Source organism: Bos grunniens, chromosome 26 (assembly GCF_055505025.1).
Source record: "Bos grunniens cultivar Pamir isolate PY7600 chromosome 26, Bosgru_T2T1.0, whole genome shotgun sequence".
Lineage (NCBI taxonomy): Eukaryota > Metazoa > Chordata > Mammalia > Artiodactyla > Bovidae > Bos > Bos grunniens.
In genome coordinates, this window is record NC_141190.1 from 36,734,917 (window position 1) to 36,754,202 (window position 19,286).

Here is a 19,286-nt window from a genome sequence, read left to right on the forward strand (position 1 = left end):
GGTCCACTTGGCACATAATTACATGCACAGGTACATAGGTGCAAAGTTAGACCTTTCCCCTCCTTTTAATCAAGCATCCTTCATCTTACTAGACTTGTGGGAAGATTTGACCTCGGTTTTTAATCTTGTTTTATGTATTTGTGCAGACTGAAATATTAAGTGCACACAGCATCTTCTATCATCACCTGCTCTTTCTTTGAAGCAGTGTCCCAGTGATAAGGCTCGAGTATAAGAAAATGGCCCAGGCACTTGATCCAGGGAGAAGAAAGATCTGGAACATCCAACAGGGTAAGTCTTCCCAAAGCTGTGAAGTGGGGAGGCAGGGCAAAGAGCCTTGAATTCCTGAGTCTTTGCTCATTACTCTGGTCATGCTTGGTAAAGCTGAGTGTCTGAATTTCTTGTAGATGGTGAGTATTTGGACAATTGCTCTTTTCCTGCTGGGAGCAGCCAAAGGTAAGAAACATCCCACCTACCTTTTGGGAAGGACATAAACTCATCATCTCAGCACTGGCCAGAGAAACCTCAGCCATGGCTGGGCTTCCAGCAGCTCCAGACAGCTCCAAGGTTCCACAGAGAGGCGGACAGGGCTGCCCCAGTGCCTGGGAGAGGAGGCAGTTTGTGGGGGACCTGCCTCAGGGCATCTATCATCAGCCCACCTTTATGCCCAGGGTGCCCGAGGCCAGACTTTTCCTGATAAAGCATTAAATCCTTGTCTGGGTTAACATATTGACTGACCACTGCCTGTTATCATATTAGTAGTCAAATAAACACATCTGAAGCTCTGGGGATAGAATTTTTTTTTTTAATTCAAGGGAATTGCTTTGCATTGTTGTGTTGGTTTCCGCTGTACGACAATGTGAAACAGCTGTAAGTATACATATATCCCCTCCCTCTGGCCTCTGGGTCATCACAGAGCGCCAAGCTGAGCTCCCCGTGCTGTATAGCTGCTTCCACTTGCTGTGTAGTTTGCACATGGTAGCCCGCATATCTCAGTGCTACTCTCGAAATTCCTCCCCTCTCCTTCCCCTCTGTGCCCACAAGTGTGTTCTCCATGTCTGCCTCTGTTTCTGCCCTACAAATAGGTTCACCAGTACAATTTTTCTAGATTCCATGTATATGTGTTAATGTACAATACTAGTTGTTTTTTTTTTTCTGACTCACAACACTCTATATAACAGGCTCTAGGGAACACAGAACTTTTAAGTTTTGCTGGTGGTTAGAGGCAGAGAGGTCTCTGTGGGATTCAGTGGGACAGGTCCCTAATCAGAAGATGGGCATGGGGGCCAGGCAAGGAGACAGTAGATGGAGCTGAGGCAAGACTCTGCCTGGTCTTCAGCCTGTCCCCAAGCCGGGGAGTGACCAGCCTAGCCTTGGGAGCTAATCTCTGAGTAGTCATCATTTCTCTCCAGGAAACAAAGTTTGCTATGATTCTATCGGGTGCTTCTCTGACTCCAAGCCCTGGGCTGGGGCTGCAATAAGGCCCTTGAAAATTCTCCCCTGGAGCCCGGAGAAGGTTGGCACCCGCCTCCTGCTCTACACCAACAAGAACCCAAACAACTTTCAAGTGAGGCCTCTGCTATTCTAACATTGTAAAGGAGTGAGCGGCTGTGTCTACGCGGGGACCAGAAATTCCTTATTCCTGTACCCTCCTCCTCCACCCCATCCTACCAGCTGCTCCCCCAGGCCTAGCCAGACCTGGACAGAGTAGGTCGCTGGTAAAAAAAAAAAAAAAAAAATGGCTTGAATGAATGGTTCCCTTTTGTCAGAACCTCTAGCTGGTTATGTGATTCTGGTCTGTGGCATTGGAACAGGCAGAAATGGGGCAGAAAGAGACAGGCCAAAGTGGCTGGGCTACAAAAACATGGAACCCTTCTGTGTTTGTCACAGATTCTCCTTGCCTCTGATCCATCAACGATTGAGGTGTCCAATTTCCAAATAGCCAAGAAGACCCGGTTCATCATCCATGGCTTCATAGACAAGGGAGATGAGAGCTGGCTGGTAGACAAGTGCAAGGTAGGGCCCGGCTCTAACCCCTGAGGCCTGTGCCCCGGGCATCTGCCCTTCCTTCCCGTGAATGCCTCCACCTCCCTTTATGCGATCTCAATTAGTGAACTTGGAAACAGGAAACCCTGACATATTGAGGTTTTACTACGAAATTAAAACGCCTCTTCACAAAAATAAAAAGCCCTTTCTACATTTCTGGACTGCATCAGTAGCCTGAAGCAATGGCATTTGCTCTGTGAACAATCACTTCCACCCTCTCATTTCTGATTAGATTATGCCTAAATGTTGTCTGCTTCGTTTCAGTGAGGCTACTTTGTATTTCCATAGATGAGGGATTATGTTCTTTTTGTTCAGTTCTTTCCCACTTCCCTAAGAGTCAGAGATATGTGCTATGACTGTTTATTTGAGATACGAGGAGTATTTGAGATACTAAGTCTGAACCAGGTGTCCAAAATAGCAGAATGTGTGCATGCTTAGTTGCTCACAGATTCTCGTGTCCGACTCTTTGTGACCCTATGGACTGTAGCCGGCCAGGCTCCTCTGTCCATGGGATTTCCCAAGCAAGAATACTGCAGTGGGTTATCGTTTCCTCCTCCAGGGGATCTTCCCTACTCAGGGATTGAACCCGTCTCTCTTGCTTCATCACCTAGGAAGCCTTTGCAATAAACTGCAGAATAGAAAGTGCCAAAACCCACTGTAATAGGGCATCTTTAGGTCAGAAGGATAGACAATGGAATAACACACATGTGTACACATGCACACACACATATGTACACATACACACAAGCATACATGTGCAAAGGCACACAAACACACACATAATATACCATCCATGCCTTCTTGTCTTGTGTTCACTGATTTAATGTTTTTCTGACACCTAAGAATTTATCCTAACAGCCTGCCTTCCACACACACATTAATAACTCCAACCTAAAATGTCAACAGGAAAAGTCACAAACCCTAAAAAAAAAAAAAAAAAAAAAGTCACAAACCCTGAAAAGTGAAATCATTCTGCATTTGACCTCGGTTTTTACCATGTATTTAACTCTTAGTATCGCTTCTGTCCCATTATTAATAAGTATCTTAATGTGTAGACTGTAAGATATAGTTTATACTCTAAATTCTCCAAGTTTGTAAGAGATTCCTCAGGGCTGCTTTAGAAATAAAGGTCCTGAGAAAACAACTGTTGGTATTTGTGTGTGTGATCACACATACTAGTATCATGTATGTGAAAAGATTCTTGATGGATTTTTAATTTATAGCACCATTTTAGACTCAATCTGGTCCTATGTCTTCCCTGGCAGAACTTCTAAGCATATATCAGTTCCTGTGACATCCAGGAAGAAGTTTCCTTTTCAGAATTCTCCAATATATTTTAAATCAGTACAGTTCTATTTTTCAAATATCTGCAGTGTGTCTTTCTTCTGTGAAATACTATGCTATCCTAACTCTAAAAATAGTGACCCTTCCCTCCCACCTTAGAACTTACGTAGTGTCCTGTAGCCTGGGGTGGAGCAAGCCCAGGCTTTGTCAAGAGGCTAAAAGGACCCCTAGTGGTCAAATCCACAAAGTCAGTTAGACCCCGGGCTTCCAGAGAATGAATGCACTTGAGACCTTTTCTTTGCTCAACAGGGCTCTTTAAATGATGCCTTGGTTTTATCCACCTTACTGAATCAACCTTACTGAATCTGGTCAAAGAAAACCAGAGTGGTCAGCTTTTAATTAATCTACAAACTAGAGAGAAAACTAATTTGCCTTTCTCATAACATACCCCCTGAGGGATAATTCCTGTTGGCAACAGGATTCCTAACAAAGTCAAGTTCATCCCAGTGCCCTGCTAGGAAGGACAGAAAGATGGCCAGTGGTAACTCTCAGGGACTATTTCTGAGCCCTGGTTGAATGTGGATTCATAAGCCCCACGATAACCCCCTGGAGTCTCTCCAACACCAGAACATGTTTGAGGTGGAGAAGGTGAACTACATCTGCGTGGACTGGAAGAAAGGCTCCCAGACCACTTACACTCAGGCCGCCAACAATGTGTGCGCAGTGGGCGCCCAGGTGGCCCAGACGCTGGCCATGCTCAAGGGGAGTGATGGCCGGGCTGCAGAGGAGGTGACACGGCTGGTCTCTGTGCAAAGATGCAACTGAGGGTTCTGTGTTTAAAGAGGAAATATAATTGATAGCTCTCTCAGAGTCTGACTCCTAAAACTCACTGTGAGTCGAGGCGCTGTGGATCTGTAGACGTAGTGAACAAGTACATTTGGGTGAACATCTCTGAGCCCAGCGGGTGTGAACACTTCGAGCTTTGTGTTGTCTGTTTGTCCATCCAGTATTTAGGAGCACAGTGTCACAACTGAGGTCCAGGCCCTGGGGGAGTTTACAGTGACAATAGGGTGTGATCAGGGTTCTGATGTGGGGATAGGCCGGGGTAGCTACAAGGCTTTATAGGAGCACATGGGGGTCAGTGAATTTAGTCTGGAGAGGGGGGCCATAATTAAGGATGTCTCCCAGAAACAGACATCTAAGTTGAGAGCTGATGGCTAAGCTGTGGATGACAACAGGTAGAGAAGTTGAAAGCAGACCCAAATACAACATATTTGAGGAACTGAAAGTTCCACAAAAACTTTGGGTAGAAAAAGAGTCTAGAAAAATAGGTGTTGAGTCAGGAAAGCTCTGAGGCTTTTGTAATGAGTTGGGTTTCATTCTAATGGCAGTGGAAGGTTTTCAGCAGAGGAGTAATGGCTTTAGGTTTGCAAAAAGCACAGCAGAGAAATATCCTGACGATATAATCTTCCCTCTCCAGTCGAACTACAGCTACTCACCTTCCCAAGTCCACCTCATTGGCCACAGCCTGGGGGCCCATGTGGCGGGAGAGGCAGGGAGAAAAACTCCAGGCCTGGGCAGGATTACAGATAGGACTCGAGGGCCAAGGCCCCAGGTTTTGTCCCCAGTAGCCCCAGAACATGATACAAGACTCCCTAGCTTGGAGCTGGCCCCAAGGAGTCTGTCCCCTTGGCTGTGGCAGAGCTGGCTAGAGTCTGCACAGAACATTTTGGGAAGCTCCTCAGAAGCCTATCTTTGTGGCAGGGGAGGTAGTGGCTTTCTTCCCTCTGCTTCCTCCACTCTGTCCGCATTCCTCCTCTCTAGATCCATGTTTTCTGTTGGTGTGGTTCTCTTAGCAGGACTGGGCACCCAGGAAGATGCAGAGCAAGACTGAGATGAACATGAGCAAACACAATTAAGAAGGATCCATGTCGTCATTCTTTTTCCCCTTCTCTGAAATCAAGGGCAGAAGAGAACACAAAAATTCCACTGCCTTCGTTGGCAGAAGAAATACCGTCACCATCATACCAAAAGCATCCTTTTAACCCAAGCAAAGCTTTTAAATTATAACAACAAATCACATCAATGTAATATAATCATTATGAAGCTAATATAACTATTATAGTAAGCATAGATTAAGTGCCTACTTATCCCAAATACTTTGCAAAGTGCTTTACATTTTTCTCATTTAATCCTCAGAACTAAAGAAAAAGGCTGAGGGAAGCAAATGACTTGCCCAAGGTCACACATCTAATCAGTGATAGAACTGACCCTCAGTCCCGGTTCTCCTATCTTATGGTTTAAGCAAGTCTCTACCTTTATAAGAACCCTACCATTTATTTTCAAGAGACAGTTATGTTCATGTCTTTACAGCTTCTCTGATAAAATCTTCAAAGACAACTGTTAAATCCAGGAGTCCTGTCGAGAAGGAGATATAGTCAGTAGTGTCCAACTCTTTGAGACCCTAAAGAGCCTGGAAGGCTTTGCCACAAGCACCGCCATATAGTCAGGGAAAAATAATACTAAATATTTACTTACACACCCATAACAATGTGCCAGGCACTTTGCTAAATGCTACATATCCTATCTCATTTAATATTATCCTAGCTGAATTATTACCCCTATTTTATAAATGGGGAAACTGAGGCATAGAAAAAGTCAGTGATTCACCCAAGGTCATGCAACTTGCTCAAGAAATAGCCAAGCAGGGCTTTGGAGCCAGGCATCCTAGTCCCAGAGGGCTTCCCAGATGGTGCTAGTGGTAAAGAATTTGCCTGCCAATACAGGAGACATAATTGGGTCCAATCCCCCCATCAGGAAGATTCCACTGGAGGAGGGCATGGCAACCCACTCCACTATTCTTGCCTGGAGAATCCCATGGACAGAGGAGCCTGACAGGCTATGGTCCATAGGGTCGCAAAGAGTTGGACATGACTGAAGTGACTTCGCATAAACGCACACATGCATGCATCCTAGTCCCAGAATCTGTGTTTTGAATCAGGATACCTTACTACTTCTCCCCTTTTCCCTTCAAACTTGCAAAGGGAAAGAGAAAGCTGAAGAAGAAAGATATACAAGGAAGTGGGAGAATCTGTTGTAGAAAAAAATAAATCCTTTCCTAAACAAAATCTGAATTTCTTTGTTCACCTGCCCTTCTCTATGCAGGCACTAGAACGTAATAAGCATCATAGAGACTTGATGGCTCCACATTTCATACCCTGGCCATGGCACTGCACAGCTCCAGGGTATCCCTCGAGTTGGGGAGTGCACAACCTTGGCAACTGTACAACCTCCATCTTGCTGGCACCTACAGTCAAACCTACTGTGCACAGAACTGGCCATCTCTTTCGGGGTTGGACCCTGTAGAAGCAAATTTCGAGGGTGCTCCTGAAGAGGTCCGACCGGCCCCTCCGATACTGGCTTTGTTGATGTGATCCACAGGGATGCAGCTCCCCTGATCCCATTCATGGGTGAGCCCTGCAATGTTCCAGCTGCAAGCACTTTGCAATCGTGTTTTCAGCAGGAGAGACCTGCATGAGGAAAAGCTCACCGCTGTTCTAAATATTTCAGGCTTTGGAACGAAACAACAGGTGGGTCACCTTGACTTCTTCCCAGATGGAAGAGAGGAAATGCCCGGATGCAGGAAGAATGCCCTGTCGCAGATCATAGACCTAGATGGCATCTGGGCAGGTAAAGGCTGAACAGAGTGGGGGAACCACTTCCCTGGGGATCAATGCCATTCCCACAGCAAAGCTGAACAATAAAACACACTGTTCTTTAAAAACAGATCTCCCCTTCTAGAATATAAATAAGATCTCCCCTTCTAGATCTTTTTTTTTTCTTCTAGATCTTATTCTTAAAAATACAGCCATGTTTCATTTGTTATATCTCAGCTCTGCTGGTTGTTATTTCCTTAAAATATTGTTGTGGGTGTCCTGGAGTGAACAAGCAACAAAGGTTTACAAAACCACTTCTTAGAGCTGTTAACTCAAACAGTCAACTGATAACTACCTAATGAAGGAAATATCATAAAAGTAACTATCCTGACTTAAAGAGAATTTTTCTACCAGTTCTTGCTTATGATATGGTTCAAGCTTATATAACTGGCTTCAATTCCATGGATAAAATGGGAATATTCCCAATTGTGTCCATGGCAAACCCGTTTGCATGAGAGTCACTGCTCTTCTATGTTGGGACAGCAATAAGAAGCAATCACAAGTAATGAAGGTCAGAGCAGAGACTTGCTACTCAATGTGGCTGTTTTTTATCAATGGTCAGCAACCGGGATTAAGGGCATCGTTCAGATATAGCTCTCCTATCAGATGAAGTCAGAATGACAATGAATAGGTGAAATTTTGAGCCAGACTCATCATTTGGCCCCACAAATGATGCAATATTTTTATTGAATGTGAGCGTAATGACTTGGCAGGGATGGACACCGTCAAAACAAACGTTAGGGCTGAGGACCAAAGTGTTTGTCTTTCATGGCTTTATGAGGCTTTGAGAGAATAGAGTAGCCTAGACTCTCCATCAGTACCAACGAAGCACGTTCAGGCCAGGTCCTGAAGGTGTGCTATGACAGCGACCACTTGGCAAGAGTTTTTAGGGGCCAAGGAAGTTTCTAAGAAGGAGCAAGATATCCTGAGAGTGAAAGGGTGCTCACATAAAGACACCTAAAGCCATTCAGCCTTCCTTTTTATTTGCCTATGTCATGAGAATGTCCTTGCCCTGCTTTTGTCATGTCTGGGAGGTCATGTCACATCTGATTGTATCCTCAAGAACCTCCAACCTGGTGCCTGGAACACGGGACAGCACAGAGGTTAGAGGCCTGGGCTCCAGCACCAGAGAGGCTTGGGTTTAAATCCCAGCTCCACGGCTCCTAGCTGAAATCTGAAACCTGAGGCTGGAGTCTATATGACTTTCTGTAATTAAGGATGGGTGTTACCCATCTTTGAAGAAAAGTGAAAGTGTTAATTGCTCAGTCATGTCTGACTCTTTGCGACCCCGTGGACGGTAGCCCACCAGGCCCCTCTAGCCGTGGGAAACCCTGTTTGCATGAGAGCCACCACTCTTGTCCATGGAAATCCCATGGACAGGCAAGGATACTGGAGTGGGTTGCCATTCCCTTCTCCAGGGGATATTCCTGATCCCGGGATCGAACGTGGATCTCCTGTGTTGCAGGCAGATTCTTTACTATCTGGGCCACTAGGGAAACACCTGAAGAAAGGTGAGGGTTATAGGGACAATACACGTGAAGAGTTCAAAACATTGCCCAACAATCAGAAAGCAGGCTTTCTATGTTAACTGTCATTTTGTGTCTGGATTTTGGACTTATCTTAAATTTCTGAATATATAGTCCCGTCCCACTTGGAGGGAAAGGCAGAGAAGTTGTCACAGGACCCCGGCCACCTGTGCAGACTTCCTCCTTTACTTCCCCAGGAACCTGGGACTTCGTGGCTTGCAGTCACTTGAGAAGCTATAAGTACTACTCGGAAAGCATCCTCAATCCCAATGGATTCACCGGATACCCCTGTGCTTGCTACAGGGACTTTGAGTCTGTAAGATGTTATCCCACCTTGAGTCCCACAGTGGTGCTGTTGTCCTGCTGTGTTGGGGTCTGCAGTACTCTTCACCAGTTTCTGCTGCTGTTGCTAAGTCGCTTCAGTCATGTCCGACTCTGTGCGACCCCTTAGACGGCAGCCCACCAAGCTCCCCCATTCCTGGGATTCTCCAGGCAAGAACACTGGAGTGGGTTGCCATTTCCTTCTCCAGTGCATGAAAGTGAAAAGTGAAAGTGAAGTCGCTCAGTCGTGTCCGACTCTTTGCGACCCCATGGACCGCAGGCTACCAGGCTCCTCTGTCCATGGGATTTTCCAGGCAAGCGTACTGGAGTGGGGTGCCATTGCCTTCTCCGTCACCAGTTTCTGATCATCCCTAATTTTTTTTGGCACTGCATGTCAGAGTTCATGTGGAGTGAACCCCTCCGTGGAGCGGAGGGGAAAAAACCTTTAAGCAGGAGGTGGCTACAATTCTAGAAGAGTCACATGGGAGAGGAAGATTCTGGGAAATCAGAGAGTAGAGCAATCAATTCAGTGATCTAGGAAGGCTTCCTGCTGGAGGCAAAGTTTGAATCTTGCTTGGAAAATCATAGATTTTAGAAGGAGGAGAAGGAGTGCAGATTTCTGACTAAAGCAGAACAAAAGTAGAATGTGTGAGAGAAGAATATACACACCAGAGAGAAGGAAAGTTGGGTGCCAGGCTGGGGGCTGGGGGTGGGGGATTGTGTCTCGTGCAGCTGGCAACAAGAGAGACAGAAGAAATGATACCCTGGAGCCTGGTGTGACCATCTCTCCCCAGCTCCCCATTCAGTGACATCATGTTGGTAGCCTGAAACTGGCCACAGTCAGTATTTATAGCATGGAAATTGGTAGACATTACAAAAGACTTTTTGTTCCAGTGTTGCCTATTAATCATTCACCAGCATACCGCTTGATGAAAGCCATATTTTATCTAACCTGGGGTCTAGGCATCAATATTTTCTGAACCTCCTGAAGTAGTTCTAACATGATGTGCCTCAGGTTTGGGTACCACACCCTAGATGAAGGTAGTTTAGAGACCATCTACTCCAATCTCTTTCCAGTTATAAAAGAGGAAACTCAGACTATAGAACATTGCCCGTAAGATGGCTGGATCATAGCAAGACAAGCATACCTTACAGCCAGGTCCATCTTTCTCATTAGAACAAGTGCTTCCCCTGTCCAGATGAAGGGTGTCCCACAGATGGGACACTCTGCTGGCAGATTTGCTGGCAAGACATGTGAGGAGCAGCAGAAGTTCACGTGAACACAGGAGATTCCAGCAAATTTACTCATAAGTTGTGTTGTCACTTTCCTGCCCTGGTAAAGGTTTGGTTTCTGTTTTACGTAAATATGAATACTAATAAATAATAAATAAATGCTAATAAATATAAACATAAATAACATGAAATATTTGTGGGTACATTTTATCTTAGTAAAAGGACACATCCACTCAAACTACCCCATTTAAGACTCACTGAGAATTTAGAAAGAGTCTGCTTTACTTCCAGTTTATTTCTACATAAAATGAGCTCATGCAAATAGCATGGCTAATGGGCTAACAGTGATTTACATGTTTCTGTGGCCATCTTCTTTGAATTTTTGCCACTCCACAATCTTTTGTTCTTTTCATCATAAAAACTGTCTTATCCACATCTGTTTTCCGATTCATTCAAAATTTATTTGATACCAACTCTTTGCCTGTCCAGCCCACTTAGAAGCCCAACTCCAATCTCTCCATTTCCAGCCTTCTGTCCACGTGTCCCTCTTGATCATGGGTGTGGGGGAGGGGTGACTGTTTGGTGGAGGGTGAATAGGGATCAGAAAAGGGGTAATTTCTCTCCAAATTCAGCTGAATGAGCTCAGACAAAGGGTAGATATGGACATGTTTCAGCCACTTTGTGCCAACCTGCCCTATGAAAGTTCCTTAAGATGTTGCACTGTAAATAAAAAAGAGAGAGAGACTGTGTATATACAAATACATAAATATAATACAAGTTTTATATAGTACTTTAAGTCAGGTTTATTGAGATATAATTTATGTACAGCAAAAGTCAGCCTTTGTGGTGTATAGCTGGTTCTGTGGGTTTTGATAAATGAATAGTCATGTAGCCATCTCCACAATCAAGACAGGGAATATTTCCATCACTGTATACATATTTATTTAAAAAGACATTGATGAATCAATCCTTCTTCAGATGTGGTGATGCATGAAATACATGCCCATATTTTAAAACAACAAATTAAACATTCAAAAGCCATATATTCATTCCTCAACTAACATTTATTTATGGACCACAGACTGTGCTAGACATAGGGGGTGCAGGGAGGATGTAAACACTCTAGTACGGAATTTATAATGCAGCAGAGAAGATGGAAAGTGAGCAAGCAGCTCCAAGCGCACTGGGCTTGGCAGATTGCTGCTGGGATATCAGGGGACAGAGCACACAGCCTTGACCAGAGGAAGGAGCAGAGAAAACACCTCTGCGGACCTGAAGGACACGTGGAAGTTAGGCAAAGGGTGTGTGTGGGGGGGTGTGTTTACATTCCTATGTGTGCACGTGTGGGAATGTGAATGTGTATATGAGTCTGTGGGTGTATGTGTACATGTGTGTATGTGTGTGTATGTGTGTGTTTATGGGGTTTTCCAGGTGGTGCTAGTGGTAAAGAACCTGCCTGCCAGTGCAGGAGGTATAAGAGATGTGGATTCAATCCCTGGGTCAGGAAGAGCACCTGGAGGAGGGCAAGGTAACCCACTCCAGTGTTCTTGCCTGGAGGATCCGTTGGACAGAGGAGCCTGGTGGGCTACAGTCTATAGAGTCTCAGAGACTCGGACACAACTGAAGTGACTTAGCACGCACGCACGTGTGTGCTTAGGTATGTGTGTGAATGTGTGGTCATAGGTGTGCCAGTTTGTATGCACGTGTGTGTGCTCCTGGGGGCCAAGACAGCTCTTCAGATATAAATCTTGATGACCTCTGTGCTGGAGACTGCTCAAGCCACAGAGAGGCAAAGGAAAGACAGGCTTGGCCCTTGAGACTCTGAGGACGGAACCCCGAGTTGCTTTTCAAATGCAGAGACAAGCCCTCACTCCTTTGCCTTCACTCACACTGCTGTCCTTCTAGAGGGGAGCTGCCCAACAGAACTCCAGTTCGTGGTGGCGATGCTCTGTGCGGTCCAGCGCAGCAGCCATCAACCATGTGTAGCAATTCAGCACTTTCCATGTGGCTAAGGGAAGGGAGGGTTTTTTTTTTTTTTAATTTTATTGAATTTGGATTTAAATTTAAGCAGCAACATGTGACTGGTGGTCGCTTTACTGGGGTGGGGCCACTGCCAGATGCGTGCTTCTCTTTAGGGCCTAGTTCCAGTTGTAGGTTAACATGTGGAACTTTCTATCTCAATGCCTCCATGTAAGGAATGGGGAACAGGGATCTGAGATGTGGGTCCACTGTCTTGCGCGTGAATAGACTGAACTCTTTTCTATACCCCGTGCAGGCTGGAGATATGGCGTTTCTATAACACTGTCTGGAAGAACAGCCACTGGTCAAATCAAAGTTGCTTTGTTTGGAAATAAGGGAAACACTCGTCAATACAATGTCTTGAAGTAAATTTCCTTTTTTGACACCATCTCTCACATGGTGATACACAAGGCTTTCATATGCATGCGCTGACATGCTTGGCATATTCTTCTGAATGGCTTTTAAATTATTTACTTTATGTACTGAAGTTAATTTCAGATTTCTGCTAACAAGTGTTCTTTTCTTTATTATAAATCCAGGCATTTAATTATTTCTTTCTCAATAGATAAGATTTTTTAAGATTAAATCTAATGTTATCCCAGATATCATGTTTTCTGACTAGCCTAGTCACACATGTGTTTTGTGTTAAAATAAGTGGATAACTTGTTATTACACAAATAATTCGACCAGAAAAATATAAAAGAATTACAAGGTTTTCTATAACAAAGTTTTGAAGATAAATGAACTTACATTTGAAGAAATAATATTTAAATAGTAGTTTGAGGAACTTCCCTGATAGCCCAGTGGTTAAGACTCCTAGCCTCCAGTGCAGGGGGCACAGGTTCGATCCCCGGTTGGGAAACTAAGATCCCACATGCCATGTAGCATGGCCAAAAATAAAATAAATAGTAGCTTGAGACTGATGGCATTGTAACTGCGTTTTTCATTTTTCTAACCTTTATCTGAGAGTTAATTTGGAAAAATTATCTAGTTAATCTTGAGTAGGGAAAAGTGGCGGGGACTTATATGTTCATTAGAACTTATTGCAGTGAATGGGAATGTTTCTATTTCTCTATTTCAAGTGGGATTATCAAACCAGGCTCCACCCTTTCCGGTGAGTTTGACTCAGATATTGATGTTGGAACAATTGAGAAAGTCAAGTTTCTTTGGAATAACAACGTGATAAACCCAACCCTCCCCAAAGTGGGTGCAGCCAAGATCACCGCACAGAAGGGAGAGGAGCAGACAGAGTAAGTGTCTTTGCTGGCTTGCTCCTGAGGATGTTTGTAGAAAGTTACATTTGTCATGGAAACTCGCCCCGGAAGGTCAGCTAACGTTCAGCCAGGGTCCTCAGCACTCTCTTTGGGAAGCACAGATGATACAGCTCCACTTTCAGTGAAAACTGAGGAGGAAAAATAAGAGAAATAAGAAATAATTTCTGAGGGATATAAAGTTATAAATATGGGTTGGAGGATGGCTACATGTTAAAGAGGGGACGATCCATGAAAGCTCAGAGCAATAGAAGAAGAAATCAGTTTTAGCAAAAGATATAAAATTTGAGATGAGACAAGAGAGAGCTGAGGTGTCCATATTTGCAGAATATTCATCCTGACCCATGATGTCCCAAACTGTCCCAGCTGTGGGAGATATGGGGGTAATGACCATAGCTCGGACCCCAAGTCCAGCCAGGAGGACACCTCTGTGTGGCTTGGCGGAAAGGGGCTCCTGGGATCTTGGTCACTGACTAAGGTTTGGGAGGTCTGGTGGGGTCACTAACCTCAGGCCCCAGAGAATGTCCCTCCCCTGGGCAGAGGGACAGCAGGGTTGGCAGAACTCACAGCTGTCCAGAGGCTGGATGACCTCTGTGAAGTTCTCCTTGTCTCTCTGAAGGGAGGATGGAGAGGCTGGCCCAGGCAGGTGGTCAGCAGAACAAGAAGGTCCTCTCAGAGAGAGCACAGCACCGAGGAGGCAGGTGGGGAGCACTGGGCAGGCCGGGGGTGCAGCAGAGGCCTCCCCTGCCAGCCCCACCAGAGAACACTGGGGCTTGAAGGCCAGTTCCCCAGGCCCTGTAAGGAAGTAGAACCATTGCCTGCATCCTGGGACCATGTGGTTAAAATCAGGTCAGAAGAATGTGGTCTCATTGGAATCTTTACAACGCGAGGGCGAGGCGTTCCCAGGAGATGACTTGCTCACAGGTAGATCTGAGAAAGGAAAAAAAATATAAGACCGAACCAGCCAGGGCAATGGACCCTACAGTGTCTTTCTGCACTTTCTAGAAAGGGAACAGAATGTGCTTGAGGCCATGCCTGAGGCCCTGAGTCCATCAGCTGCCACCTCAGCTCTCCAGAGGCCTGTGTGTGGCTTCCCCACCTGCCAACTCCAGAGGGAATTTCCAAAAAAAGCTGGATGGTGGACATCACAAATTTTAAATATAGGAAGATCGAACCTCACCAACTAGTCTGGGGAATGAAAATGCTGAATTCATTAACTTATTCAAATATTTTGCTGTTGGGAAAACAGCCAATAAGTAAAATTTTAAAAAATAATAATAATTGGGAGACCAAAGAAAAGTAAGACTTTGGTCCAACCTCCTCTCAGATATCCCTCAGATTATTTTTAGTTAATATGTGGAAGTTACTGTGGTTTCAAGTCCTACCAAGGAATCTGCTGACAGGAATTCCCTCCAGTGACATGGTGTCAAAAAAAAAAAAAATGTAGCTTTCTCCCCTTTATTTCTCTCTCCCCCCAACACTGGCCTCCTCCCTGCCTTCCTCTCTGACTTAAGTGCCAGGAATGCCAGGAGTACAGGAAGGGGATGCAAAGACAGAGGGGAGGATGCTCTGGAGGGCTTAACAATGTAGCTGTTGGCAAATTAGACTTACAATTCATGCAAAAGGTCAAATTACACAATAAGAACTTCCCATGAGGGGCCCAAACAGAGTGGCTGGGAAGGCAGGCAGAGGGTCCTGGAGGATGAGAGGGGCACGGGGAGGCCAGGCTGCTGAGGGCAGGCCTCCCCTGCAGAGGACCAGAAGATGATTAGGTTAGCTCAGATCATGAACTCCTTATTGCCACACTCAGACTTAAATTGAAGAAAGTAGGGAAAACCACTAGACCATTCAGGTATGGCCTAAATCAAATCCCTTATGATTTTACAGTGGAAGTGAGAAATAGATTTAAGGGACTAGATCTCATAGACAGAGTGCCTGATGAACTATGGACGGAGATTCATGACATTGTACAGGAGACAGGGATCAAGACCATCCCCATGGAAAAGAAATGCAAAAAAGCAAAATGGCTGTCTGGGGAGGGCTTACAAAAAGCTGTGAAGAGAAGAGAAGCGAAAAGCAAAGGAGAAAAGGAAAGATATAAGCATCTGAATGCAGAGTTCCAAAGAATAGCAAGGAGAGATAAGAAAGCCTTCCTCAGCGATCAATGCAAAGAAATAGAGGAAAACAACAGAATGGGAAAGACTAGAGATCTCTTTAAGAAAATTAGAGATACCAAGGGGACATTTCATGCAAAGATGGGCTTGATAAAGGACAGAAATGGTATGGACCTAACAGAAGCAGAAGATGTTAAGAAGAGGTGGCAAGAATACACAGAAGAACTGTACAAAAAAGATCTTCACGACCAAGATAATCACAATGGTGTGATCACTCACCTAGAGCCAGACATCCTGGAATGTGAAGTCAAGTGGGCCTTAGAAAGCATCACTATGAACAAAGCTAGTGGAGGTGATGGAATTCCAGTTGAGCTATCTCAAATCCTGAAAGATGATGCTGTGAAAGTGCTGCACTTAATAGGCCAGCAAATTTGAAAAAGTAGTAGTGGCCACAGGACTGGAAAAGGTCAGATTTCATTCCAATCCCAAGAAAGGCAATGCCAAAGAATGCTCAAACTACCACACAATTGCACTCATCTCACACGGTAGTAAAGTAATGCTCAAAATTCTCCAAGCCAGGCTTCAGCAATACATGAACCATGAACTTCCAGATGTTCAAACTGGTTCTAGAAAAGGCAGAGTAAGCAGAGATCAAATTGCCAACATCTGCTGGATCATGGAAAAAGCAAGAGAGTTCCATAAAAACATCTATTTCTGCTTTATTGACTATGCTAAAGCCTTTGACTGTGTGGATCATAATAAACTGTGGAATATTCTGAAAGAGATGGGAATACCAGACCACCTGACCTGCCTCTTGAGAAACCTGTATACGGGTCAGGAAGCAACAGTTAGAACTGGACATGGAACAACAGACTGGTTCCAAATAGGAAAAGGAGTATGTCAAGGCTGTATATTGTCACCCTGATTATTTAACTTATATGCAGAGTACATCATGAGAAATGCAGGGCTGGAGGAAGTACAAGCTGGAATCAAGATTGCTGGGAGAAATATCAATAACCTCAGATATGCAGATGACACCACCATTATGGCAGAAAGTGAAGAGGAACTCAAAAGCCTCTTGATGAAAGTGAAAGAAGAGAGTGAAAAAGTTGGCTTAAAGCTCAACATTCAGAAAACTAAAATCATGGCATCCAGTCCCATCACTTCATGGGAAATAGATGGGGAAACAGTGGAAACGGTGTCAGACTTTATTTTGGGGGGGCTCCAAAATCACTGCAGATGGTGACTGCAGCCATGAAATTAAAAGACGCTTACTCCTTGGAAGGAAAGTTATGACCAACCTAGATAGCATATTCAAAAGCAGAGACATTACTTTGCCAACAAAGGTTCGTCTAGTCAAGGCTATGGTTTTTCCAGTGGTCATGTATGGATGTGAGAGTTGGACTGTGAAGAAAGCTGAGAGCCGAAGAATTGATGCTTTTGAACTGTGGTGTTGGAGAAGACTCTTGAGAGTCCCTTGGACTGCAAGGAGATCCAACCAGTCCATTCTAAAGGAGATCGGTCCTGGGTGTTCTTTGGAAGGAATGGTGCTAAAGCTGAACTCCAGTACCTTGGCCACCTCATGTGAAGAGCTGACTCATTGGAAAAGACTCTGATGCTGGGAGGCATTGGAGGCAGGAGGAGAAGGGGACGACAGAGGATGAGGTGGCTGGATGGCATCACCGACTTGATGGACACGAGTTTGGGTGAACTCCGGGAGTTGGTGATGGACAGGGAGACCTGGCGTGCTGCAATTCATGGGGTCGCAAAGAGTCGGACACGACTGAGCGACTGAACTGAACTGAACTGAACCTAACCTAAGCTAACCGGAAGATGATTAGGTTAGGGTTAGGGTTAGGGCTTCCTGAAAAGACAAATGAAATACAGAGGAAAATGGGGAGGGGCCAGTGAAGGTGAGGAAAGAGATGAAGCTGCAGAGCTCATAGGTGGTTAGACCTGAGAGAAGCCCGTGTTTCTGAGAAAAGCTATAACCATCACCACTTAAATCTGCATTGTTTTTAAATTAATTATAGAGCTTTTTTACATGTATTGTCATGAGACGTATTACCAACATGGAATTCTCACTAGTCACAGGAGAGAGCTATGCCCTCTTCTACAAATGACACCGGTGGTGAGACTCAAGTAACAGCTTCCTGTCGTGTTGGGAAGGCAGGAGGGTGGAGCCCCAGCAGAGAGCCAGGCCCCCGACTCCAGGCTTGAAAGGCAAGGTCACGGTAGCTTTGACCCAACCACAGAAAATGTGGGCCATGACGTCAGCTAGACCTGTATCTGCATCTTGGTTCTTCCACATATTAACTGAGAGCCTTCTGTGCCTCAGTTTCCTCTTCTGTGATGTAGGACTTGTGATAACACCTCCGCATACTTGTTCTCATCGCACACACAGTGAACAGCTAGTGTCTTTGCAGCCAGTAGCTCAGTCTACTGTAGCAACTGTGTTTTCTGGAGCTACTATAAAGTTGAATCACATCCTCTGAGTGACTGAGCCAAGAGTGAGTCCATCTGTAAATCCACGTGCCAGGGTTTTGGGGTGTTCGCATGGGTTGTGGAGAAGGAGAGCTGTGAGAGGCCCAGTCCCTGCTCCAAGGAGCTCACAGTCCTGGCTGCCAGAGTGTCCAGAGACCATCCACCCCTCTGTGTCCTGAGTCCAGCCAGCCATTCCCACTGGAAGCCCTCAGGCAATCAGCCCTCCAGTCACTGTTCAAAGCTACCAGCCTAGGGCAGCCCTCGGCCTTTTGAATTGTAAATCAGCAATTACCTCCACTGAATGAGTCCAGTTGCCAGGTAAGGATGCCCCGGCACTTAGAAAAAGCCTTCCTTTTCTCTCCACAGATACAGTTTCTGCAGCGAAGACACCGTGAGAGAAGACGTCCTGCTCACTCTCATGCCCTGGTAAACACCAGGCACGGTGACGCACCTGTGACACCAATAAAATCCGTTCATGCATCTATCTGCTCACCTCTGTTGCTGATGTCAGCTGCCCGCTATGGGACATTTGGAAACTGAATATTTTTAAATGTCCTGCACATTTTCTGTATATTTGGATTTCCTGCCCTTGACCTATAGTTACCACGCCTTTCCCCCCAACCCAGTTTCCTTGGTCCTTGTGCCCACTGTCTTCTCCTCACCTGAGGGGGTGGCAACAAGCAGCGGAACACCCTCAACAGAGGGTGGGTGTTGAGGGGCCTCAGCAGAGCTTTAGCCCTGCCCCTTGATCTACAAGTGAGGCAAGAGTCCCAGAGTGGATTTGGGGAGGGTAGCAGGGGGGTGTTCGCTGTTCCAGCACATAGAGAGGATCACTGTCCTGTTGTTGGGACTGAGGGTCAGGCCTCTCCCTGACTGCCTTGAGATCACGGAAGGCTGTGCTAGGACATGGCCTCTTTGTGGTGGTAAATTTGGTGGTGATGGGCCCACCCGGAAGCTTTGGCTCTTGGTGAGGTTAAAGGGGCTCTGGCTTCCAGAGGCTATGGTGGGAACATTTGCAGAGCATAGACAGTCTCCCAGTCCCCACCCCACCCCACCCCCTGCGGTCCCTGGACGGAGGCTGCCTCAAAGCCTTCTCTCTGCCTGCCAGGCAGTGCCATCCTAGGCAGGGTCAAGTGCTGAGAAGGGGTCCAGGGAATGGCTTCTGAGGGGAGTGTCCAATGCCGACCCTGTAGAGAGGGATTTTTCTGACGTGGGAGGGTGGGTATGACTCAGCCAACCAGACCTCACCATGAGTCCTAACCCACAAAGGTGTTC

The 19,286-nt window shown here is 45.6% G+C and overlaps 1 protein-coding gene across 1 annotated transcript; it reads left to right on the forward strand.

Annotated features, from left to right (window-relative positions):
• The first annotated feature begins 220 nt into the window (after positions 1-220).
• On the forward strand, positions 221-18,668 carry LOC147344380 (inactive pancreatic lipase-related protein 1-like). The gene is given in 15 exon segments (XM_086378296.1): positions 221-453; positions 1,410-1,564; positions 1,888-2,013; positions 3,955-4,083; positions 4,802-4,913; positions 6,676-6,726; positions 6,729-6,797; positions 6,898-7,017; positions 8,767-8,885; positions 10,068-10,100; positions 10,102-10,162; positions 10,165-10,206; positions 12,399-12,507; positions 13,225-13,392; positions 18,378-18,668. Coding segments are annotated over 15 exon segments (1,407 nt in total). The 5' UTR covers positions 221-404; the 3' UTR covers positions 18,442-18,668.
• The last annotated feature ends 618 nt before the right edge of the window (positions 18,669-19,286 follow it).